At 42.5% G+C, this 26,787-nt stretch overlaps 1 protein-coding gene across 1 annotated transcript in view; it reads right to left on the reverse strand.

Annotated features, from left to right (window-relative positions):
- Window positions 1-380: 380 nt before the first annotated feature.
- The window catches only part of TBC1D14 (TBC1 domain family member 14), a gene marked incomplete at its 5' end in the record, with an annotated part of 54,765 nt that continues 28,358 nt past the window's right edge, over window positions 381-26,787 (reverse strand). The window contains 11 exons of the mRNA XM_026034104.1: window positions 381-3,552; window positions 5,183-5,441; window positions 10,088-10,197; window positions 12,845-12,973; window positions 13,837-13,908; window positions 14,775-14,869; window positions 16,235-16,315; window positions 17,226-17,332; window positions 18,847-18,964; window positions 21,018-21,100; window positions 23,556-23,674. Of these exons, the coding sequence (XP_025889889.1) occupies window positions 3,487-3,552; window positions 5,183-5,441; window positions 10,088-10,197; window positions 12,845-12,973; window positions 13,837-13,908; window positions 14,775-14,869; window positions 16,235-16,315; window positions 17,226-17,332; window positions 18,847-18,964; window positions 21,018-21,100; window positions 23,556-23,674 (1,239 nt within the window). The remainder of the gene's footprint in view (window positions 3,553-5,182; window positions 5,442-10,087; window positions 10,198-12,844; window positions 12,974-13,836; window positions 13,909-14,774; window positions 14,870-16,234; window positions 16,316-17,225; window positions 17,333-18,846; window positions 18,965-21,017; window positions 21,101-23,555; window positions 23,675-26,787) is intronic.

A 26,787-nucleotide genomic window follows, 5' to 3' on the forward strand; every position in this document is an offset into this window, starting at 1 on the left:
ATTCTGTGAATTCTGTCACAGCTATCTCAATACACACTAGTGTTGATTCTTATTATATTTGCATTCCATTTTCCATAATCTTATCACTAAGATTAAAACCTARTCCAGAGAAAGACACATGAGATCTTGGGAAATGTCACCAAAAAAACCTCCCACCACAACAGTGAAAGCCCAGGACTTTGGGCAGACAAAGTTACTAWGAAGCCTGTGAATAAACAGACAGATCCTTACATTTTAAACTTTTGAATTATGTTGACAACAGGTGATTAAGATAACTTTACATGACTTTATTTAATAAAACCATATATTTACAATTGAAAAAAGTTCCAGTTTGATACACATATCTAAACAAATCAGTAACYACATAAAAACAATTTAAACATGATGTACAGGGGATGTATCAACAGTTCTCTACATGTCACTCTAGTTTTTAAAACATTCAAAAATAAGCTGTTATAAAGTACCTTTCAGGACAAAATTCTTTACTAAGTGACATATTTTAATGATCAACTGATGACTGGAGTTGCAAAACAGCTTTATTATTATAAAGTGCAAGTTGCACAGAACTGCAAACCTGGTTGAAGTTTTCTGATTTCTCTCATCTGCTGCATGTGCAGTGACAGCTGCAGATTTCTGATTATTACAGCATTTTTTTCTTTAAATCCATGATGAGATGAACGGTTTGCTTGATGGAGACACTCGGTGAATGAGGGAAAATCTCATGTTACAGATACTCTCAAGCACCTGAACAATAAAATTGTCAAAATCTTTTATGCAATCCCTGAATTTATTACAGAAACCTTTAATAGCTAATTAAGAGATTTGGTATGTGTGAGAAACATAAAAAGCCTAGTGGCAAGTAATTCTATGCCATTGCTGTACATCTGTTTTTATCAAAAATTCAAGCTTATCTTCAAATCAAGTTACCGAAATTGAAACAATTGCATCTTTAGGCAGGTTTGTGTTTGTTTTTTCAAATGCATTTTTGTTTGAAAACAAACTGTGCAAAGCTCCTTATTGCATTGCTTTTCTTCATTAAAGAACATACCTTATATACACAAAGAAATCATTTAGAAAATATATACATCTTCTAAGAACAGAAAGATCAAATCACAGAACAAAAATAAGAACAGCTGCAAGTACCAACAGTGCCTAAGTGCTGCAGCAGGCCTTTTTCCACAACGTAGCCCATTTTCAGTGTTACATTCAACATTTTGTTGAGACGAGAAAAAGGAGAAGGGGCTGGAGACGCCTGCAAGGACACAGAGTGCCTGAAGAACCTTTCCTAGCGGGACAAGCGAGCCAGGCGTGTTGCAGACTCGGTTTAAATGAAACACACACCTCGCTGCAGTGAGGACTTAAGTTACAAAGCCAGCTACAGTACCAGGTAGCAAACGTCCACTGAGGAGAAGCTGTCTGGATGCTTAAAAAATCATTTTAAAGTATAGTGCAAATGTTTCAGATAGATGTTAGGCCTCTGACACCCTTCACGACAAGGCATGTTTTTTGTAATAAAAAGCAAAGAGAAAAACCTGCCGACCGTGCAGCTTCCTACCGCACTCCCGAGCACGTAACATGCAAGTACCAGTCACCAAAGAACCGTGCAAGTTCTGGGAGAACCAGGATGCGTTCACAGCAACACTCTGAAGTCTCTTTTCAGTGAGGCCTAGAAAAGGCTGCTGGGGAAATGAGGATGGCTAAAGAAGTACCCCCTACACAGGGTACACAAAGGGGACACGAGCAGAGGCCAATGAGGTAACCGACTCGCAGGCTGCGTTTGCRTTGCAGAGCTCTCCAGGTGACCAGGGGCCCTCCAGCACCCGRAGGATTCTTCTACATGTCAATCCTGGTGGAATTGCGGTCCAGGTACTACTCAGAGAAATAATGGTCTCATGCTTAAGGACAGGGTTTTGAATATCTCCCGTGTGTTTTGTCTCTGGCGTCCAGCAATTTGCAACCATTATCTCCATTTAGTTATTCAATTCTCTTGTACATTTGCATTTCAGACAATACTGAAGCATCATTAAAACAGACTGAAGAGCAATAGGAAATCTAAGACCCTAGRGCTAAAGGATTTAGTAATTCCTGTTTACAGCTAAATGCACATATTGCTTCAGTGAGATTCCCTTTTCAGTGACAGTCACTATTTATAAAATAGATTTTATGCTCTACATTATGCAATAAACATTCTTGTAAATCACAGGCACTCCTGATTTACACTCAGACATTCAGCTGAACGCAGGCAGAATTTAAGCTGTGTAACAAATGTGCTACTGCAGTCCGCCAGCTCCGTAACGTGCTCAGACGTATTACAGGCTGTAAGTAACAGGTTGCAAAACACCTCTCCTGAAACAAGGAGCTGGGAAATGAGAGCCTTTCCTCGTGCTGCTGGCACGTGCCATGTGTCCGACACCTCCCTGACAAACCTCTCTTGTCTGTCCCTGCAGAGCTCGGCCCCACGCTCGCTGTTCCCCAAGGGCTCCTTCCTTCAGAGCAGGGCTGGATGCCCAAGCTCTGCCACACTCTCCCCGCCTCCCTTTTGCCAGRGCACTGCTGGGCTAAAAGCTGCCATTAAAAACGTTTTTAACCTTTTTCAGGTCTGCTCAGCCTACAGAAAATATGACTAACACAACAGGAGAGATGGCAAAGGAGGAAGCAGCTGGGAGGCCAAAGCACCCTGAAAGGGCACAGCCCCAGAAGAGAGGTAAGAGAGAAGCACGTGGTTAGTTCTATATGATCTGGTCTTATGCAGAGCAAAGCAAGAGTATTTGGGAAATGTTGCCAGCTTAATACTAGAAATTTCCCTGTGCATTCAGAATCTAACTGAATGAATGGAACATTTTTCATAGGCATCCAGGGTGGATCTGCAAGGCAGCTGAGCGAAAAAAAAGAAAGTGCTTTGCACTGCTAGTGACCTCTCTTCCACGTTTATCTTCTAATACTTCCTGTTCCTAAAGAATGGAATGTAGTTCTGTGTGTATGAGATTTCTTTGGTTAATGGGGCCTAGAGCCTGTAAGAAACAAAAAATACAACAAGCTTTTCTGAAGAAATGGTCCTTTGCATCATTTAACTACAATCTCCAGCACCAGTTATTTAAAATCCAGGTCCAGCTACTGCTATGGATACGGGAAGCATATCCTGCCCAAGAACTAAACTGGGGAATAGCTTTCAAAGCAATCAACACTGGTGAATGCCCAATATTCTAAAACATGATAGAAGAAAACCTAGAAACTGTAATATGGTTTTGTTTCACTCATAGGCTAAGTACAGACTAGGATGCTGTCTGCTGAGAACACTCATTCTAGTCGAAGTTTAAGGCTAAGCCTGGGTTTCCTTTTTCCTCCCTCGCTCCCTTTTAAGGCTGTCCTGCTGCTAACCCAAGTGTGAAAGAGCACTGTAACTTGCAGGCTGGCGCGGGCCGGGCTCAGCACTCCTGCCGCCTCCGAGCCCTCGGATCCGGCAAGGCAGCCGAGGCAGCCGCAGTCCTAGCGCTTGAGCGAGGGGCTTCCTTTCTCCATCTCCCGGTTATCTTTCTGCAGAGCAGCCAGTACCTACACATTTCAGCATGTGAGARAGACAAAAAAATACATTTTTAAAATTAGATTTTAAAAATGACTCAATAGAATCCTTTTTTTGAAGAATTTCCTACTTAATTACTTCTAAACAATACCATTTAATTAAAGTAAAACAAACAAATCTAAAAAGCCTTTCCACTGAATGCAACCTCTTTCCTAAACCCCTGGGGTATGTTAAGTTTGAATAGATTTAACCAGAACAGCAACAAAGTTTTTAGTAGACCTCTTGTACACACAGGCACACACACACACATGTGCTTCAGGATCTGGCTATTAGGTTGTTTCCTCACCTACCCGCCCAACACATTCTGGAATTCAAGAGATTTTTCAGCTAGACGCTCTGCAAAGAGGCCAGAACAAATCAACAGCTGCTCAAACAACTGTGTCCATGGGTGTTGTGCAGACAATGTTCCCAATGGAAAATAATAACCGTTTTCAGGAACTTTAGAATGGCACTGAAATTTCCATCCAGGAAAGCGTAAGATGTAGACCCTAAGGCAGCTAAGAGTGAGCCCATATTCCCTGGTCTGAAGGCTTGATGGGGCTGAGGAGGGACGCATGCAAATGACAGAAATCCTGAACTAAGACAGTCATCTGTTTGGCTGCCTGGACCACTTGGCTGGTGCTGAAGAGGCAGCAGTGGGAATGACAACAGCCATTCAGCTCCCAGCCTAAGATCACACTGGTACAAGAGCATGGGGCTCCTCGCTGGAAACTCCGCAGCAGCAGCAGCAGAGCCTGTGCTCTTCCCGCTCGGMACTGAGGCCCTGCTACCAGAGGCACCATCACCACCTTTTACYAGGACTCCTTCCAGCCTTCCCTGTCAAATTATCCAAGCCACTGAGGGAAAACGGAGTGAGAAAGACACACCAGCCTGTGTGAGGAGGGCAGTGCTTTCCAGTCCAAAGCAGTCCACAGCACTTCATGTGAGCTCGGGCTCCAGCAAGCACCATCCCAGGATACAGCTCCAGAATACCAGGAGCATCCCGGGATACGGCTCCAGCATACCCGAGTGGAGCCGGGTGAGGGCTCCCTCAGTGCCTTCTTGGTGTGCAGCCCTCCAGCAGCCCCACGGCTACGATGGCACCGGGGTAGAGGGCAAGGAGGTCTCAGCCAGGCCACCCTGCAGCAGCCCATTCCGCCAAGCTCTCTCAGCTGAAGAGCTCAGTGCCACTTTCCTTTAGTCATGCAAACTACATCCTCGAGAACACTATGATAATGACTTTGTAACCAGTGATGTGCCCTGACAAATTGCTGTTGTATCTCCAAAACCCAATTCTTGCTTTTAAATATCAGATTTTGGTGCTACTAGCAGCTTTTGTAATTAATATGTCATAGGATACTTGATCAAGTATCGTATGACACTTGCTCAGCTCCTCCCTGCACTTCCATTGGGGAACAGTGACTGAGCTCTCCTTTCCAGGGAAGGAAAGCCCAGGCAACCTCGCACCTGAGCGCGTACTGAAAGCACAGCACAAGCTACACAGTCCTCCCCAACCGCAGTCACACCTGGCTCTGCTAACACACTCTTCCAGATGTTGCCATTGCATTGGCATTGCATTGGCATGGGTACCTACAACCATCCCTGTAACAAAGATTTGTTTACCTGAGCCCATTTTTTGTTTCTACTTTGCATCTGAATGGCAGCAATAGATGTGAAGAATTCCTCTGAAGGCAAATCTTCYGGTAGCTTTGTTAGAAACTGGGCTATGTGAATGAAGTCCATTTTGGTCAAAATATCTTCAAAAAGTTTTAATATTCCCAAGGCTGTGCGGAATAAGAACTCTTCCCCGTCACGGCAGAACACATCCCAGACACGACATGCCAAGTCTAGTGGCAAAGACTTGCTGTACAGTGTGAATATCCTGAAAAAGAGTAAGAGCTTCAGTTATTGCATTAAAAAAAAAAAAGATCAGGAATGCACACAGAAATATGGGTTCATTGCCCCCACATCCTAACAGCAAGTGGAGGGAGGAATTACTGGAATCACGTTCTAGCACAGTAGGAAAAGCAGTTACAGCAAATTCTCTCTTCAGACTTTAAAGACACAGGTACAATGTGCAGGGAAGTATTTCCTGGCGCTCTGCAGAGCAGCAAGCCCCCCTCGCTCCAGCAGAGGTCAGCAAAGCCTCCAACATCACTCAGACCTTCTTGCAACTTCAACACAACCGTGTTTTAAGGCATGTGGAACACAGCAGTATCTCTCTCCTGTGGAGCATTTGTCTTCCCTTGGTTCCTCCTAGTCGCAACCCTCCTTAGTTAGGAAACAAGGGTTAACAAAAAGCTACAGTAGGACATCAACATATTTTTATGTATTCATATATATATATATATATATATATATTCACCACTCCATGTTCTATATTGTATTTTCACATCAAATTCTAACAACCAAAGGTTTCATGCAGTATCTGCTGTTTATAAGATTATTTGAATAATGTATCATCATGTATCCATCTTTCTAATAAATCAGCATACTTCAAAATATGAGAAAAATAGCATCTTTATTTTACAAATCCTAAGTCACAAACCATTTGCACAAGAAAACTGCAGGTTTAGGAACTTCTGCTTTTTTTCCCCCTAYACTGATATCTGATAACAGTATTTTTTTAGAAGTAGAAATCATGAAAACTTCTGTTCTAAAGAAAGTTATATAATAAACAATAAGCAAATACAGAGCAGAGTATAGAATGCCCAAGTGTTTTATACATTCAAAATAAGAACAGCAAGCCCCTTCTTCTGCATTTTTAGGGACCATCTTGTTACACTTTCAACTTTTTGTACAGCCACATTCCATATTAAAACACCTTGTTAGAGAACACTTAGCAGAATTGAGACGTGTTGACTACACACACACACTCACACAGAGGAAACAGCAATAGTTGCTGTATTTCAACAGAACAATGTAATAGGAAGCAATTCAATTAAGTCCTTTCCTGGTCATCAGGTAACAGGGAAACACTCAGCTATAGACAATTCCTGGTTAAAGATTATTATCAGCACCTATTTTTTTCCTCTCTTTTTTATTCACAAAAACTACTCTGCTGTGATGATTCAGACCTAACCTCAATAAGCCACATGTATTAAATCTGCAACTAGACAGAAATGAACTATCAGAGGAAATATTCACAGTATTTATTAGAGCTCTGCTCTTCTTTCCAGGAAGGGATTTATTCCCAACAAAAACTGCCACTTCAAATTGATCTCATAATTTGCGAGGAGGAGCAACCTGCAAGCAATCTGCAGGGCAATTAAATTCCATCGATATTAGTGAGGAATTAAATGCATCAAGCCCCAAGAATGAGATTTGACTCCCAGAATAGGAAAGAAACAGTAAAAATCAGGAGTGGCAGGAAGGGATATGGCACAAGCTCCTTGAAAATATTCCCTCCTGAGAGATATTTTTATTACACATGTGAGCTACAACACTGAACCCAGCTGAAAGCTCTTACAAGTAATAAACCAGCTGCTAGACTAGGACAACCAGAGCTTAGCAGGCCTAACACATCACTTGCCTGGGATCTGCTTTGCCCTTGAACTCACCTGCAGGACAAACTTCTATCTACACCTCTTGTAACTCCCCTGAAGTCCCAGGTTATGGAGAAAACAAATAGTTATCTAGCACAGAGATGTCCAGTGCTGGGGAAGACACTGCAGCTTTAGGTGCTCGTGTCTTACCTCCCTGTGTAGTGACGTTTTTTTCCCATCAGCATCTTTAATGTTATTCRAATAAGCTTTTTGGTAACCATTTTCTTAGAACAATTTCAGCCAGCTCATTACAGTTAAGAGAAAGTGGAGGGAAAAGAAAAATGTACACATGATTTTATAATAATGACCGCAACAGAACAGCTTCTTAGTTACTCATTAAAACTCTGACCGCATTCTGAAAAACCACCAATACAAATATTGTATTTCTTTCATGAAAAATAGCCAGCAAGCCTCGTTCTCACCTAGGAGCAGTACACAGTAATACAGTACTTCAACTGACTCCATCATAACCTATAGCTACATGAGGACSAGCGCATTGTAAACTGGGCTGATAACCCTAATTTTGTCAAGAAAGGCCAGTAACAACTCAGATTCAAAAAAGGATAATGTCACCAAAATCTCCTGAACAGAATTACAGTCCAGGTTCTGGCTTAATTTTTCCCTCAAGAGGGAGGCATTCATTCAAAATATTAAGTTCTGCTGAGCGTACGGGTTCCTGCAAGTCATAGACTATGTTTTCCCTACTGCAATACACAGCAAGACTGGCACCACTTCCACAGAAGGGCCCACTRCAGGCACCCACGTGCACCCAGAGGCTGCAGATCCACCCTAACAAGAGCACGGGGCCCACAGAAAGTCCGGGCGTACAGAGGAGCGTCCCCCCACGCGATGCAGTATGAAAGAACCACCGACAAATCCATCAGTGCAGACAAAGACTTAGCTATGGTTAGTGCCAAAACCATTTTTTTCTGAGTAGGGAGATAAAGAGATATTTGTATAGCAGCAGCAGGCCATAAATAACAGCATGTGTCCTTTGCAAATCCACACTTTGCTCTCCTCTAAAGAGCTTGTGGTAACTCAGTGGGCGGATTGCTGAGTCTGCTTCTGCACAGGATTCTGCTTGGGGTGGCCAAGAACAGGCTCTTCTGGCAACTGTTCCCCTTTCCTGCTCTGCAACCAGACTGCAGCACGCTGCTCTCTTCAGCTGCCTCGTGCCTGATTTTCTTATTTTCCCCCCCAAAAGTCGAAACCTGTCTAGTTTTTGTTTTTCTACTGTGAGAGTTAGCAGTTGGAATGCTGGCCTGAAGCAAATACTTTCTAAGAGGGGCCTTACACGAGGCAGAGTCGCCAGAGATCCCTGCACTGTTACCTTCTAACAAAATGCTCAAATCCCTGCAAGTCTGCCTGTCACAGGAGCAGAACCCCGCTCCACTTTCCAGAGCCTCTACCAAACCTCAAGAAACGCCAGCAAACAGTTGCCAATGTTTGGACCCATCCACACGCAGAGCTTTCCTTTTTCCTGGAACGTCTCTCCTGCAAATGCTGCCAGCACAACTTGATCGTCGTTCCCTGCGGCACCCACGTTGCACGGAGCAGCACAAGGCAGATTAGTTAATGCACCTGTAACAGCAGCAGGAGCAGGAGGGTTTCCAGCTGCTGGCCTGTGCACAGGGACAGGTTCCCTGAACAGCTGCTGTTTGAGCTGCCGGAGCACCCGGCAAAGCAGCGCTTGGAGTCACAGCAACGGTGCTGGAGGGAGCAGGGCCGCCCCTCGGGGATGTCCCCTGCCACCGGAACGCACAGAGCAAAGCTGCACAGGTAACAGTGGGCAGTTTCCCTCGCTAACTTTAAAAATGGTGAATCCTCACCTGTATCTTTCTAGATTTTTTCACTGAGTGATAGTTGTACTACAGTAAATGCACTAATTCAAACAATACATGAAGGACACCGAGAGCAGTTACGGATTTCTGAAGGGGAAATCTTTCCTTACCAACCCAACAGCTTCCTACAAGGAGACAACTTGCTTGATGCATGAATGGAGAGTGATGGATTGTTCCCCTCCATTTTAATTAAGGTGATTTACACTTCTGACACTGCCTCCCACAGCACCCTCACGGACCAAGGGCTGAAGTCTGCCTTAGAAGGGTGAGATGGCTTCACACTGGCGAGCTGGGCTGCTCAGCGGGCAGTGACACACAGCACAGAGCCGAGCTGCGGGAGCCCGCGCGGGGCCAGCGCGGGTCACTGTCCTCCCTGTGGCCGGGATAGGGGCGAGTGCAGCAGCTTAGCAAAGACCCTGAGGAGAAGGGGCTGCTGCTGACCCCCTGCCAAGGACAGGGCAGGCTGGAAGAAGCGCCCCAAGGAAGTTGTGAATTGCAACMAAGGGGAAAGGGGAAGCCCTGCATTGAGGTCTAGCAACCCTGTGCGCTACTACGGGCTGGGGACTGCTCCTAACATGTTCTAAAAAGGCAGTTTCATCAGTTCAAGAAGTTAAAACCGATCGGACACAGGTATTCAAAACTACCCAGCAGCTTTTTGATACTGGAATGGGCCATGCCAAAACAGTTTATATAAAGCCTGTATTGGGATCCTCTATAAAGGAACTGAGGCTGTGTTACACATGAGTAAGACACTGGCCAAAAGTCTCAACTCATCCTGCCRAAGTCCAGCATTATTGTCTGGACACATGTTTTGGCACACACCTATACTAGGAGCTAGCAGTAGAAGATAAAAATACCTTTTTTTTTTCAGAAGATCAGTCCAAATATGCAGTAAATAYGGAATAAATTGCTATATAGCTTCATTTTAGAGTTAGCTATAAATTCCATGTTAAGCAAAGTTAAAGAGAAGTATCACTGTAGGGATGATTTGGATTGACGTAAGAACACAATTACTGAACAGAAGATAAAGCATTTATTTTAAAAGAACGCTAGAACAGCTCAGAGCACTCCAACGTGTGTCACGAATATGAGCATTGTGTTACAAGCAGCATATGCATTGTAATTATACTTGAAAGTCTTACCAGTCAATAAGATAGATGTCTGGAGTTAGGTTATTCTTTTTGAAGTGAGCGAATAACTTTGGCAGATTTTCTTCAAAGAATACCTCAAAGGCGGCAAAATAAGTCAACATCTGGGAAAATATAATAGGAAAAAGCAGTCAGCTGTATTATTAATAGGCTTAAAATACCATTTGTTGTTGGATTAATGTTTTTCAATAATAGGATCGTGTGAATTGCACAATGCAATGGAGAGCTAAACATCTACRTAAAGGAAAGTATCTGCATGCACACAAGTGTTTAAGAGACAGTCTATACATCCTTCGCATACTGAGCAATAGAATAATTCTTTTGGATCTTCACCATCTCATTTTGGAAAGAAAAGTATCAGAAGGAAAGAAGTTATTGGCTGATTATTCAAGCTAATTCTGATAAAGTGGTGCTTTATGTTTGTGGCAATAACCTAATACYAGGCTGAATAAAATGCAAGGCTCCAGGGATTATAAAACGAAATCTGAAGTGCAAATAACAGTCCACTGGAAAAGTGAAGTGCTGAGTTGTTACTTAGTTAACTGATCATAAATCATATTCAAATGATGGAGTTTCTATTGCACAAGAATTCTGACAAGGGGATAATACTCATTCTATTGAGAAAGACAAGAGCAACACGGAAACACATTCTGACCCSAACTTGATACTCTAATCCCTGAAGYAGACTACTTTTAACACGAGGATCTTCAAGCTGTTTTAAAATTTGAGTATTTAGGCCAAATTCTATAAAAGAAGGTAGGGAAAAAAAAGGATGTTTTCAAAAGCTAATAGCAAAAGACATTTTGGCTTGCCTCTGCCCCCAATCATCCTTACAGGAAGGAAAATTCACAGTCCTTGAATGAGTAAGCAATTGTAATTAAATTAAATCAATTAAAACAATAAAGAATGGTTGTGGTTTCCCCACACGTGAGTTTTATCGACATGATCAACATGCTCCTCCTCAAGACTCCAGGACAGTAACAGGAGAGGAGTTAGGAAGAGGACAATGAAGATGTATATGAAGCTTTTTTAATAGACAACACACGTGTTTCCTTGGCCTTTTCCTATGTCCGTCAAGGACGTTGTCCTGTTTCACCTAAATGAAGTTACAAGTGATGGACTATTTTCATAAGTAACTGTAAGTAAAAAATAATTAAAGAGAGAAATAGTCAATAAGAATAGGAGACTTACAAGCCAATCAGATGGGTACCTGCTAGAGATATAGCTCTGCAAAATTTCTGAACTCTCTTAGAGATTTAGAGAAACAGCTTCATAGCAAACAAACCCAGAAACCTAAGAACCACACAACTTCTCAATTCATGTTTTTAAATACATGAAATCCAGCATCATATGAGATCCRGGAGGATAAAGGAAGCAGATAATGCAACAATCCCACTTTCCAAATGATATAAATGTTTGGATGCTAATGTCACAGTAAGTGACTTCTACTATAGCTTTTGAAATTACTTTGGAGAAGGAACTTGACACATAACTGCTACTGCCACCCCTACTGAAAGCAGTGCATGTTAAAAATACAATGGCAGTTCTGGTATTTACCTTGATCAACATTCAATAAGGCATTTATTTAGTAGCAAATATATCTTTTCTTCTTCGGTAATACTGTGGCTAATAAAAAGCAATCAAGAGAAAYTGGTATATATTACTACCATTTCAGCAAATCTTACATTGTTTTTACATTTTCTACTCTTTTTACCTCCATTATTTCCTTGGCCTTAAGAGAAATCAGTACATGATTTTAACTTGTAAAATTTTCACAAAAAGATRAGGGTACCCAGCAGATCAGCAGTTTTTTAAACACAAGATGCTTTTTTTTTTCTTTTCAATTTTTCAGTGCTGCCTGAGCTGCTGTATTCCCCATCAGAATTTATGGAATTTGATGGATTCWAGGCCTGCAGAAGGGCTACCTACTGGCTTTCCCACAGGAAATGCTCATAGGATCCTTAGCACCCTACTCTTTACGCAACATGAGTAATCACAGCTCACATGATCTACTGCCCTACTTTATTTCCCCCACTTGAACTCTTGGGAAACAGTTCCTATTTTCCTACTGCTATAAGGTGAGCATAAGAGAAAAAGCAGAGAATAATATATTTTAAGACAAGAAAAAACTTTAAAAATTAAAATACATTGCAGGAGATTGCTTATTTTTCTATGGTGTATGAGTAGTCCAGTGACTACCCCGCACTTAGGAGAATCTAGGGAAAATCAAGTACCCAGCTCCCACTGAAATGTGAGGAGTTCAGCTCATCTTATTCCCCCTGGCTCCTTTAAAACACAGCTCCTCCTGCAAGAGCTGAGAAACCTGATTCTTCCTGTAACACTCCATCTTTAGCAACCTAATACTTTTGGATAAAAACCACCTTCAGATCACTTTTTTTTTTCTTTCCCTAAAAACTATTAAGCTGTTTAAATAAAGCTTCCAACTAGAGTGCTCAAGTTCTCCAATTTAAAGACAACTACTGCAACTATTGTAACTYCTGCAACAACTACTGTAACTACACTGTAACTATTCTCTGAGCATCATAAAACAATTTCAATCACCCACTTCTTCAAAAAGGCTGGTGTGTTTGGTATCAGGGGTGTCTGTGCATGTGCATGCATAAATYAATTAAGTGTAGTGTTTTAAAATGATTTCTCATTTAATTTCCAGGTTACTGAGGCCATTAAATTTTTTAACTGTAAACTGCCCAGATGTGCAGTATATAAATTGCAGTGTTCTTGCATACTTACAAGGCCATGGTCCACACGGAAAAACGCCATCTGACAGGGCTTGTTTAAAAGGTTAGAAAAAGCAATGAAGGCATCTGCAGTATCYAAGTTCAAGATCAACACCGCTGCGATGAACGACATGCCCTGCACCTGCAGAAAGAAGCGGTGTCACCATTCAGCAAGAAGGAAACTCCTCCAGGAACGCTGCCTCGTTCTGCCTTCGCAGTCCCTGCTGTTCGGTGCACTCACTGGAGCTGCCAAATTTTGTGAGTCTTTCAGAAAATTGGGATTTCAGCCATGCGATCACTGAGCACTGAATGCTCAGAACGTGGTTGAGCAGTTCCTGCATGTGAACTCAGGAGACAAAGGCCCAAAACTCCCAGGAAAGGCCAGGATGACAGCACTTTCAAACAGGCAGAATATAGAGGGTTTTTTTTTTTTTTTTTTTTGAAGAACAACTTATTTATAAGTAATCTTATATTTTCCTAAAGATTGGTCATATTGCTGTGTACAGGCCCGCTCTGGTAAAAAAAAAAATGATTTAAAGTAACTGGAACTGGCTCAAGCCCTTTCCCAGCACCSCTCTGAGGGGCCCGAACAGCCGCTACGTCACGGAACGTTGCGGAAGCCCCGGCTGCTGCGGCCCAGCCAAGCCAACCAAAGGGAGACCCTCCGTTCCACGGAACCGTCTTGTAAATAAGACTGTCCTTAAGAACAGTGCGTGCTTCAGGGGAGCACTGCAGCAACATCTTCAATTCCAATTTGCAGGMAGAAAAATAGATCCTTTGGAGTTGTCCAAAATCTTAACCTAATAAAAAGCTTAAATCTAGCAACAGAATCATTATTACATATAATTAGATGCAGCTCTCAAGCATGTACTGGGATAGAAGAAAGCCTACAGAAAAACCCACAAGTATCAAAATCATCTTATACTGTCTATGAGGGACAGCCTAACACAATCTTCTGTACCCTTTTTCTCCCCTCCTACCCTCAGAAGAAAACTCTTGACTTACGTAGCCCACATCAGGTCTGTAACAAGTATAGGCCCCTAAAATACTGTGCAGCATGTCATGGTAAGGACCACCCTGTAATTGAACACAAACAGGACAACACATCTGAGTATAACACAAAAAACTTCGGTGCTACTACTTATGATGAAAAATCTGTTATTACAGAGCTTTCAACACCTCCAACTCTCAAAATAATCTTTAGCTAAAAGCATGAAACAACAACCCATACCACATTTACTACAGACCCACGCAGCTCATTCAACAAAGCTGCTGCATATTAAATTCAGATATAAGAGGGATGCAGGCATAAGAGATTCATTACAGCTTAGTGGCATTTTGACAATAACAGCATGAAAGCAGAACACTAATGAAAATCTATTAAGAGAATCTACTGGACTGGAGGAAAAAATCATTCATGAAGAAAATTGTTTAAAAAAATGCCAACATACACCCACCATCTCAAGCATACCTATAAATAAAAAGAATTCACATTATTGACTCTTCAAAGATGCTTTATCTTATATTGGCAACTACAACTGGCTGAGGACATCCAAAGGGTAAAGCTTGTCACCTAGAAATGCTGGCTCAACACAATCTAACATTTTATAGGCATGCTGAAATCTAGGCACAGAAGGACAAAACGTTTGATTAAAATGAGCACATCATTAAAGCACAAAGCTACACAAGCCACATTGGTCTTGCATGGAACCAAAAGGAGGCCAGCAGAGCTCGCTTGGGCCGCGGTCCCTTTCACTTAGTGCTCACACCTCAGCAGGTTGTTTCATGGACTTGGAAACACTGCCCTGTACCCAAATTTTCAGGAACTTTCTCAAGAAGTCTTCTTCAGATTTGAACTCAACAGGCTCTTTCAACCAAGGGACAGAAAGATAACGTAAACCTAATTTTGCTAAGAAGTTAGAGTAAAAGTTAACAATGTTTACCTGCTGGAAAATACAGAGATTAGGAAATGTTCTTGAGATATCCAGTTTTATCAACTCCAAACTTGCTTCTCTGTCAGCTGCAGAAAACCCAGCATCTACAAAAGCCAAAAGTTACTGCATTTAATTAAACATTAATCAAACATTAATCATGGATCAAACATTAATTTAAAAATGAAAAACTGTATGTATAAGCACACTGCATATAGATTATGCAGTAAGAGGGAAAGAGAAAAGGGAAAAGTGAGGCAGGGCCAGGCACTTCTTGGGCATCATTGACCATCAGCAGACACCAACAAGCCTGTAAAGTGGTACCCCTTACTCACAACAAGGCTTCTCAGTGGCTCCTCAACTAGCAGCCTGTGGGGAAAGGCTCTCATCAGGGGAAGAAGGTCTAAACTAGAACCCTGTGATGGACTTTGCCTATCCCTACACTACTGACACTTTCCTTTAAAATATCATCACTATATCATCACTGTATCATCACATTTACTATTTACTGTTAAAGATTACGGTCACTGCAGACACATTCTCTGTAACTAACAGAAATTATTCTCATAAAAATATATTTCTGAAGCACTAGTTTTTGTTCCAAAATCCTAAAATTTGATTTCTATTTTGTCCATCCTTATTTGTATGGTATAGAACCACCTAATGCTACTTGTCTAAGTAATGAGGCAAGAGCTGTCATGAGCAGATGCTTACACCACTCTCATAAGGATGTTCGCTCCAGAAAAGTAAGTGCAAGAAGAAGCTAAAAACATACCAGAAACTGTCAATTATTTAAGATACAAAGAATCTTAAGAAAATGAAGTACTGGTTCTCCAATCAAAACTGGTTTTCTTTATTGATGAGTGCCAGTGTATATATTCCTCTTTTTCTGCTAAGCATCATCATTTACCATAGGCAAATTCAAGCATATATATATATATATATATATATATATATATATATATATATATATATATATAAAACATACAGTGTTATACTCTGAGGGACATCTCTTCCAATCAAACAGAATCATAATGAACAGCTGAGTCTGCAACAAAAACCTGATGCTGAATGAGACACACTACAGAGATGGACTCAATGCTGCACAGACACACTGAGCTGCAATTTACTGCTAAGATTTGAGTTTTAATTCCAGAATTACAGACAGCAGGAGAAGAAAATACATTAGTGTTACAAATCTCCCAAACTTTCCTGTTCTTCCTACAAACATTAAGAACCACACAGAGAGCTAGTAACACACAAGAAAAAAACACCAGTATGCTGTACAAGAGACTGTAGTTACACTATGAAGTAAAATGACAGTTTTTCTTCTCACTTCCGAGAAAGTTTTCTTTTTATTGAACTCTTTCAAAATGTTTCAAAAAATACAAAGTAACACTTTTTTTTTAGCGAAAGGTTTCACAAAACCTCCTGTTTTGCAGGTCAGGCTAAGCCTTTCAGCAGCAGCCTACCTTCACACTCCACTTCGGCCCCTCCTGTGCTAAGCGATCGCCATTTCTCTTTGGCACGAGCCAGGCAGATCTCATAGAGCTCTGGAAAAAGAAAAGAGAGAAAAGCCAAGTCCATCTCATGCACGTGCCCATCACCAGTTACTAGTTACCTGCCATACTAACAAGGCTGCTCCACTCATTACAAGCAACAGTTTCTCTAAAATATCAGCTGAACCTAAAAAAGTTTGGATTGTGAAACACTTGTTCCACTGAACTATAACTTCAGATGGAGTGCAAAGGAAAGGCACATGCTACACAGCATGCTCATGCATTTATTTCTCTTATATAACACATGCACTCAGAATTGTTTTCTGAATGGACAACTGGGCTAAGTTTATTGCATTCTGTGCAAAAACTACACCTACAGTAACCAAGCCTGGAAAAGCAGCACAATACAGCAGCTGGACAGTTAATCTATTCAATTTCTACTTTAAAATTATTTACATATCACAGTTGTCTTTCATGGACACATTTTTCTGTAGTCTGAGGTGGCACACTATTTCTGTGTGCCAGCAAGGCTTACTGTAAGCCTTGCTTTAAGCAAACGGACAAGTTTTCCCAGGGGTCTTTTAGCCTCTCACAAAACAAGTATCTTGTTTAAAATAAAGAAAAGCATAATATGTACATACCCATGGGCATTACAAAACTAACAACAATTCTAAGCAAGAAAAATAAATGTTATTTCTCAAGTAAATTAATTAATTCTGTTAATTAATTCATTCATTTAACACGAAAGCAAGACATAAAGAATCATTAACAACATACAGGAGCCGTCCTAGAACAGCTACAAGATTAAAAGATATTCAATATTTTTGAACAAAACCCCAGAACACCACAAAGGAAGCCAGATACCCTCTCCTCCCAGTCCCCCCAGGCTGTGCAACAGTGTAATAAACACAGGCTTTTTGCCCGGCTGCCGGCAGCTCGGGCAGCGCGCGGGAAGCCGCCTCACCGTGCGTGATGTTGAGCTCGTTGCCGATCGCCAGGCTCCAGACCCTGCCCCGCACGCTCGGCGGGATGCCTTGCCACCACAGCTCCCGCACCCGGCGCGAGCAGCACCTGCGCGACAGCACACGCGCCGCTCAGACATCACCCACGGCCACCTTCCCTCCTGCTGCTGCAGCGGGGCAGGCTCAGCCGCAGCCCGTGCGCCGACAGCTCCAGGAGGGCTTCTTCCATATACCCTTCCTTGGTGCTGTTTTGCTTTTAGGGGTAAAGCAGAGCTGCCTTCTCTCCAAAGGTAACGGCTGCAGGTGTCACACACAGAAGCAACTCTAAGTTGCCACCATGCATGATCAGAAAGAACAGTGGGAGACACAAACAAGTGGAACGAGAGATCCACGTCTACGCTGCTGCATGAGCTGAAGGCTGGACAGACTCAATTCTCCATTTCAAATTAAATACTGAATCAAGTCTGTTTCCACCCCTCATCCAACACACTGCACAGGTGAGATGTGCAGTTTCCCTCCCAGCTTGCAGCTCTAACCTCAAGCAAAGTGCATGAAGCTGCAAGATTAGTAACTATTTCCAGGTGAGAATATGAAAGGCATTTCAATACAACACAGATCTCAGAAAAGCTTAACGTTGGTGTTTATCAACCTTTGGGTCCCAAAGGAACAGGCAAATAGCACCTGACAACCAAGGAAAGCTCGGGGCAGTGACACACAGCTATCTATCTAAAAGCAGATTCTGAACTAAAAATGTAAACCATGGCATACAGAATACAGTGGGGAGCTTCGGAATTTGTAAACTGATACAGGAAAAAAATGCCTATTTATATAACAGACATAATAGATTCATCTTCAAATACTAAAAGCAGACACACAGAACTACAATTTGTTTACTTTTATACTGTTTCAGTTTCCCAGATATGTATTTTCCAACAAAACATATCCACATTTCTAACACATACTGTAAAGAAACTGAATTCCATCATTAAGCAAATTGTAGTTTTGAGTGCTGACAATTGTTTTTTGTGGTGGATTTGCTTCATATTTCGGGAGACTTTGTTTTCTTTAAGATTATTAGTAAAGTCCATAAAAAAATAGATAATGAATAGATAATGTGCTTCCTGATACAACACCCAGGTTATGTCTTTGCAGAAAAACCTTTCAGAAAGTTTTTTTTTTCCTTATTATCTCTTTTTCTACTTTTATTTTCCATCACTTGATTATCCCAGCAGGTACACACCATGCTAATTTAAGAGGCTTAATAATACCTGGCACATATTTCCATATACATCCAGTATTATCTAATCAACAGCTCAAGCAGCCAAGAAATCTGATTTCTGGTAAGTGTATGGTGTTCCAGTATTATATTTCCTGGGGTTTTTTTTTGTTTGTTTGTTTTTCTTTTAGGTTTTTTAACTTCCATTAAAGACAAGCAAGAAGAATTAGAACTGCACTGCTCAGAGCAGCATTAACTTCTTTCTGCAAGGACCTAATTTCTTTTACAGTGTCTAAAGTTGACTTTCAGTCAAAGAGTTTCCCTCAAAAAAAACACTTGCTAACTTTGTAACTTTTCTTTGGGATACAGACTCTGCAATTAAAACTCAGTATAACATACTGTCTTACATAGTTTCCCAGTTGGGCAAGATTTCATTGTTCCAAGTTAGAACAGCATTGCCAATGCTGTCTTCCAGTTTACAGCGTTCTTCCAGTTGTTTCTTTCTCTTCTGGGCTTCTTTAAGCTCTGCAAAAAAAAATTCCTTTAAGTTGATAAAACCAGAAATTAAGCAATTCAGAGCTAGCTATTCATGACTACGTAGCTATGTAAAAAATCACATTATATACACCTACCTTTGCAGTGGCCTGGGCAAATTCTCAAACTTTTCCAGACGTTTAAATAACACACAGTAAGCTCAACAGTGATGCCAAGTGTGAATAAAGAACCAAGGAGCACTTTGCATTATGCTATTTTGGATGGGACAGGACGAAAGAGGGGCGAATAATATGTGGCTCCTTTGACACGTTGAATCTAACCACAGCAGTAGCAACTTTCAATTAGTGACCACCAATACAGAACAAACCAGTGACCTTGCAGAGCAGGTGACAGTGCTCCCTAGAAGTCCTCTGCCTTTTCATGGGCATCTCAAAACTATGGACTAAAATGATAAAAATGTGTTTGCTCTTTTTACATTATGATTTAGGTTTACTGTCAATAAGTGACAAGAATCATGGCTTGGATGCTACACTTAGCATATTTTTAATATGCCATGCATCAAGAATACACATACTGCAAACTTTTAGTTCCCCAAGAATAAAATCCTATCCTTGCTCGTGCATGGTAAGTCTGAACAACTTTTATGTCTTTGCATTATCTTTCTGCATGCCCTCTCACATCCTCCACCACGCTCTCCACGGCAGGTTGGCCAGACCTGCTGCTAGCCCATGGAGCAAACACAGGCAGCCCCTCCTTAGAGAGTGAATAATGGACCCAGGCTCTGCAACACGGACAGATCACAAACAGACTAAAAATGGCTAGCAGGGCAGCAGGGCTGTGAGGGAGGCTCTGGAATGACACAACCTGATGGCTCCTCTTCAAAGCTCCACAGAAGCTGTGGGGAGCAGGGTGCCACCAGCTGTTCTCCAGCATTTGTCAGCTGTGACCCCGGCGCCCTGCAAGCCGCCTCTACGTGCGCTTTGCATTTTGCTCCAAACAAAAGCAGCCTTCCCACCCGCTGCTCTGCTGCTCTCCGCACAACACAGCGCTCTGCGCAGCAGCTCATCTGGAGCGGCTTTAGGGGAATGGGTTTGTCAGAACATTTATCCAGAGCGAATGACATACTGCCACACAACAACGTCAGAACGCAGCCCTGGCCGCTGCCTGACCTGAGCATCATTCCGTTTCTCTTCAGCCTTCCCTCTTCCAGGCAAAGGAAGGGTCTCTTTGGACTGCTGCCCACTATGCGGATGCCCTGATAAGGGAATCGCATGAAGGGGGGCGATGATAAACTTTACTAGTAGGCACATTATGTTCAAAACCACAATAAAATACTTGAATCATCAACTAAAGGAACTCAGCAAGTCCTCTGTTCACATCACCTTTTCACCACCTCATATGGCTCAGGGGTCTGGCCAGCTGGAAAACATTTATTTCCGGAAGTCTCACTGGACACAAAACTTTCATGAGTCCAAATTTCCTATTATTAGGAATTTCTGTTTTCATCAGAAAATCCAGATGGTCGAAAACATCTGTAGAAGGAACCACCAAGAACTGCCAGCTCCACCTGATATGCACAGCGGTGTTACTGAGACAGTTCTGGGAATCATGTCAGACAACAGATCACTAGCAAAGCCTTGGGAAAGATGCAAATTGTAAACAGGAGACAGATTATCATATAAATACAATTACATATGTTTTCCTCCCTGGAATTACAGCCTCGGGAGACTGTTTCTGAAATAAAACTATCAAATATCTTGCAGTTATCCAAAAAAAAAAGAAGTCTGAACTAATTGGAACTCATACCCACTCATATTACAGGTATCAGCAAGCTTCTAACCACACAGACAGATGTCACTCAATTTATTCTAAGAGATACCAATAAGTAAGTGCATAAATAAGGTGTGGGGCCTTTTCCCTTATTAAATAAAACTATCTTTGTCCTACTCTCTTCCCAGGACTAACCCTGTGAGGGACGGTCTGACCCCTCGCACAACAGGACAACAAGCTGACAAGCACAGGCCAGGCTTCGCAATACTCCTTCCCTTCACTTCCCTCCTCTGAAGGCAAGAAATTCCATCACCTCTTTTTTTTGCTTGAACCACCATTTCTTCATACTGTTGTCTATGTTTCTGAGCTTCTTCTGCTGGTTTTGCAGGGAGGTTCCTTAAATTAAAAAAAAAACAGTATTTAGTTTGGCATGCTTCTCTCAAGAAAACTCTAGACTCTTCTAAGAGAAAAGCATAATATTGCTTCTTGTCCAAATATCTGATCAAAGCGTGGTGCAACAGATTCTTGGAAAGATTTTTTCGCCAGTGTCAGCAGAAGAGAAGGAAAGAGCCCTGACCATCTATGCCTACTTTTATACCCAGAATATGCTGAGTAATTTCCTTTTGTTTGGTAATTTCAGCATTTTTATATTAATGAAACCAACTGAACCCACAGACTAAACTTTGTAAATAAATGGAATAATAGAGTGGTACCAAGCAAGTTGGTAGCTTTGATTTGGGTTGTCTACAGCTAAGAACACAGAGCTTATCTTCTCTCGCTGAGCACTCCGCGTGCAGTTACACCCACGACTGCCTTTACTGAGGCAGCAGTGACTCACGGTGCCAACTTCCCTTTCCTGCTCTGTGAGACCCCATTCCTGCTTGAGAGGCCTTGACTCCTTCCCCTCACCCGCACCGCAGCAGGCGGCTCTGGAGCTTGCCTCCATTTGCCAGGCCCACCAGAGCCGTTTCGTTCTGGGATTTGGGAGCAAAGCCTGGGCTGGCCACATCTCTCCCATGCCAACACACCTGCTCATACACAGGATCTCCACAACTGCAGGAGAATCAAAGCAGCAGAACAGGAGGCAATCAAGTAGTTATTCTTTGTTGTCTTGTATTTCTAAGATGCTGTACATCTTTGGTTAATGAAAAAGATGCCAAATTTCACTTGCACGTTCCTGCGAAGCCTCATGAGGCAGTTGCTGTCAGCACAGTTATCATACTAGCATATGCTTTACTATTTGCACAACTATACTAACTGCAAAGCACTGAGAGCCCTGCGATATCTGCCTATCAGCATTTTTAAAAAACAAAGCTGTTGCAAGGAGGAGGACACTGCTTTTTTCATATTAATGTCCTCATAGAGAATAATCCACTCTCTCAGTTTTATTTATGTAAATTAACCAGCTCCTTCTCTTTGTAAAACCAGAGTCCTCAGAAGTGTCATAAATGGCATGTGGGAAGCTTGGAATGGAAAAACGAGAGAAAACTTTTCAAGTTTTGTTTAGTTCCGCTACTTAAATTATTTGTGCTATCTCTTAATGATATCATCATATACTTGAGATGACATTAAATAACTATTAAGAATCAATTAACACCTTTTCCTGTTAAAGGCAGAACAGCTAAAGATTTTATTTTTCTAGAAAGTTTCATCTAAGCTCAAAAAGTGGGTGGAAAAATCTTGAGCAGCTATTTTAGACACATCTCTATTTTTATCTTTTTAAGTCTTAAATATTTCTGGTAATGGAAGAAATTTCTTAAATCATAAGAAAAAAAACAACTATGCAAACTTAAATAATTAAAAAAAAATCTTCTAGAGACATTCATTTGATGACAGCACTCTTCAGAGCAGTTTCAAAAGACAAAAGAAACAACTAGACAAAAGAAATAATCAATCTACAATCTTTAAATATCCAGTTTTTGCTAGAGTGAGTTCCTTAGTCCATCAATACTAGAAAAAAAAACATTATCCTGCAGTATATCTTTAATTCAATCTATGCAAGCACAGTTTCCAGTTGTACACAAACAACTGCTCTAATGAATAACCACTCCTTTGCTGTTCAATATATTCCAGGAAATCTTGTTACATATTTTTTATCAGTCCATGAAAAAGTATCTTAAATGACCCTGCAACCAGATCAGCTTGATGTGAGCATTCTTCATACAGATTCTGCAGTGAAAACACACACCTACATTATGCCAGCTTTTCATAGCAACACACGGCTATATTAAAAGACAGCGTCCATGCCTATAAAACTGGATACCATTCATAAATTGCTTTAACGTGACTGAATTTGTTAAACTCAGGAGCAAATCACGGTAGAGCAGCCCATGAGTCTTTCTGGGGTTGGCCTGTTTATGCAAAAACCTGCTCGCAGTGACAGGGGAATGAAACACCTCATCAAGTGCTCGACAGCCTTCGCAAGGGGATGCTGAACCCGCTGCAGAACAATCATCACATTGTTTCATTATTTATGGAGGCTTGCCCTTTCTTTGTGCAGGCATACAGCAGTATCCTTGCTTCTCAATCTCTTCAGCATATTCCAGCTTCATTTTTATCTCTGTGTCCTCTCAGGTGACATAAAAATCACTCAGAATCACTCATGTTTGGAAACTAGATTTAGTCACAACTTTACCTCGTAATTACCTCCTTTCGTATACAGTCATTGCTTTTATTATAAAATTACTTCTAAAAATAATTATCTTCATAATCATCTCACTCGCATATTCAGTAGTCAGACAAAAAGTCACTTGTTTAATAAAGTTTCAGTGATCAAATGGACACATTAAGAAAGGGCTTGCTAGCCAAAGTTTAGGGGTTACTCGCCATTGGGGTACTTCCCACAACTTACGCTGGCCTGTCCTCTAAAATAAGTGCTGTCGTGGAAAGTGGTTCAAAATCAAGATTCTTCCTCACATTCTGCTTGGGAGAAAGTGGCCTGTGAGCTCGTCCAGTTTTTTCTTCATATTCCTATTCAAGAAAAAGACAGGGCATTTACATCAGTGGAGAACACCAGGCTTAGGTTGTTTTTCACACTAACTCAATTTGTAGAAATAGCTAAAATTCCTCTGGCTGGAAGCATGTTTCTCATAACACACTGCTAAGAACAAGCTTTGAGACAAAAGACATGATCTGAGGTAGAATATAAGACCCTTTTTAAATATTTTTCTTTTAGGTGCTTTTGTAATTGAAGCCAGAAATTACCACAGGCCTCATCCTGAAATCTCATTGTAAGATTTCTCCTACTCAGGCTGCTGTAGATGCAACGAAGTTCAAGGAAGGCAAATAAAGGTTAAATCATGGTTAGACAGAATATGAGGTTCATAATACAGCCACAAGCACTCTGGAGCAAGAGCCACCAAGACGACAGGCACTGGGGCACACGGGGTACAAAGAGCGGCTGTGAAAACCTCGCGCGGATGCGAGAGAAGAAGGTTTCGGAGGGAGCTGGGGTAGCTGTAGAGAGCAGCAACAGGACAGCAGAGCCTGAGACCACCTCTTCTTGAGGCGAGAAAACAGGATAGCGATGGACACAAACGGCTACAAGGGTAACGTGGCACCAGGGGAACAGACGGACACCAGGTCTCTGTGACAACCTGCTGGAGATGAGGGGACATCTCCAGCCCTGCAGGCGTTCAAAGCTCAAGTGCACAGGGTCCCCCAGAGCTGATCTCGACAGACCTTGCTCCGAGGGAGCTGTTGGACCCTCCCAGATCTTTCCTCCTTAAATTGCTCTATGATGAAGATTTAAATTTGAGGGCAAAGCATAATACTTTTGTTTCTGCTTCAAACATTCTTACAGAGGAAAATATACAGAACACAACCTAATGGGGTAGAACAAACACACAGCTCTGTCCTGTGCCGAAGCGTGAATCCCTAGAGTGACCATTTGGTACTCAAAACACCAGCTAGATACAAACAAAGGCCATGGCCAAACCATATAAAGTCAGTGCTGGGACAGTGCTGTGTTTTCAGGCTGCACAGCCCAATTCCTTTCGAGTTCAAGCCCGTTCGCTGGGGCAGCAGCTGCAGCTATGAGAAGCTCTTGGGACACAGAGGAATCATTTTCCTGCTTTATTAACTGGGCACAGACTCAGCAAACAAATCTACGACGCCTGCATCTCTGTGACGGGAAATGCTGTCATAAATTTGGAAAGTCAAGCTTGTTAATACCAGTTAATGCTTAGGCCTCATCATACAAGTTTGATGCCAGTTTGCAAATAAGCTAAAGAACTGAGAAGAGGCATATCTGAACTGCTGAATAGTACTTGCCTTTTTCTATTGGAAGGAGAAAAGGCTCACGCTGTCAAAGGTCTTAAACAGAAAAAAATACATCCAGGAAAGAAATACAAAAAATATAATAAAAGTTCAACTGCCCTGCTTATACCAACTCCTCGAAAGCAGCTGACGGGGTCTAGCCTGAGAGCTGCACCACTAACCACGGGGTTTAGTCCTTACCCTTAGCGACACAAAACCAAGGGGTGATCCTCCTTCTCCCAATTTCTTTTAGGAGGCTGTTCTGGCTATTTTTTTTTTTCTTTTTTCTTACAAATTAACACAGTCAAATATTAACCCATCTTACTGCTTCAACAGACAAGGTGAACCTTGTCCCTAAATCCAATGGTTTTACTCCTTTGAGATATTATTAGTGGAGAAAACAAAGAAACAAACAAAAAAGCTGACATCCACAAGAAACCAACGTGCAAAAAAAAAAAACACCCCACCCTGAAGTATTGCAGAACTTGAGAGGAAAACACTGAAAAAACATTGTTAAACATGAAATTCTCCAGCCAAATACTAAATATAGCATTCTGTGATGAATTTCTTGATTTGAAAAGGTCTGATATACTTGATATATTTGAGAGTACAGGTGGTTAGTTACAATTCGGGTGTGTAAGTGCAGCTGTAGGGCCCTTCTGCAGTGCAGGAGCCCACCTCGCGCTCCGCAGAGCCGGCACAGGCGCCTCGCGCTCGGCATCACCCTGCACCCGGGCGCCCGCATGGCAGCGGCACCTTCAATGGGATTAGATTATTACTCGTTTGTAGTAACGTCACCCGCGCCAGTGGGAGCCACAAAGCTATACAAAAGTCAGCTGCTGACTGGCCTTGTCTACGGGATTGCTTCTGAATTGGTTAAAAAAGAAAAATTCCTCTGCTCCTCGAGCAGAGCACGCTGGACACGGCACGATGCAGGCGGCAGCGCTGGGGCACACGAGCACTGCCAGAATGTGCCGAGCAGCAGCGTTTACACGCGCGGGATCACTGCAATACGCGGAACCGCACAACAGCTCCTCAGGGTTTTTATTAAACCAGACTCGAATCTCTCCAAGTGACAAATAATTAAGCATCTATTCAAGTGCCGCGGTGCAGCGGGGGGGTCACTGGCCTGCTGAGGCTATAAATCAAGGTGAAATGAGTATTTATGATCCGAATAAAGCCCTAGCTCCAAGGTCCCCTAGGCTCTGTTTCTATTCCAGGCTTCAGCTCCTCAGGCAGCAGCTCTAACAGCTCAGCTGGGGTTTCACAGAACGTGTTTGAAAATGTTCTGAGAAAAAAAAAACCAAAAATTAAAATAAAAAGTTTAATTCTGGGTGTAACCGGACAGCTCTGCAGCAGGGACACAAAGCCGCCCGCATGCGGGTGATGCTCCAGTGGCTCCCGAAGGACGAGCTAGCGGAAGGGGCTCGGAGCGCGTGTCCCGGGAGAGGACGGAGCCCTCGGGAGCCGGGACGGGGCAGGAGGCTCCGTGACAGCGAGCGGGGAGGCACCGCGAGCCGGGCACCCTGGGCCGGCAATGCCCGCGCCGCCCTACCAAGGTCACGGGCGGTTTGTTCCGCCGCTTTGGAGGCTCCGCGCTCCAAGGCGGTCGGCTATAAAATATTAACGCCGGATGACGGCGCAGCAGCAACAAAGCCCGGGCGCTCGACGCCTCCCGGCCGCCGCCAGCGCCAGCCCCGCACGGCGCGGAGCCGCTCGCGGCCGCTGCGAGACGGCGCCGCCGGGGCACGTTCCCGCCGCGCGGCGGGCTCCATCTTGCGCCCGGCGCAGCCGTTTAACCGCCTCCCCGCGCCCCGCTCACCATG

The sequence above is a fragment of the Nothoprocta perdicaria genome, unplaced genomic scaffold (assembly GCF_003342845.1).
Source record: "Nothoprocta perdicaria isolate Ctin4 unplaced genomic scaffold, notPer1 scaffold_14, whole genome shotgun sequence".
Lineage (NCBI taxonomy): Eukaryota > Metazoa > Chordata > Aves > Tinamiformes > Tinamidae > Nothoprocta > Nothoprocta perdicaria.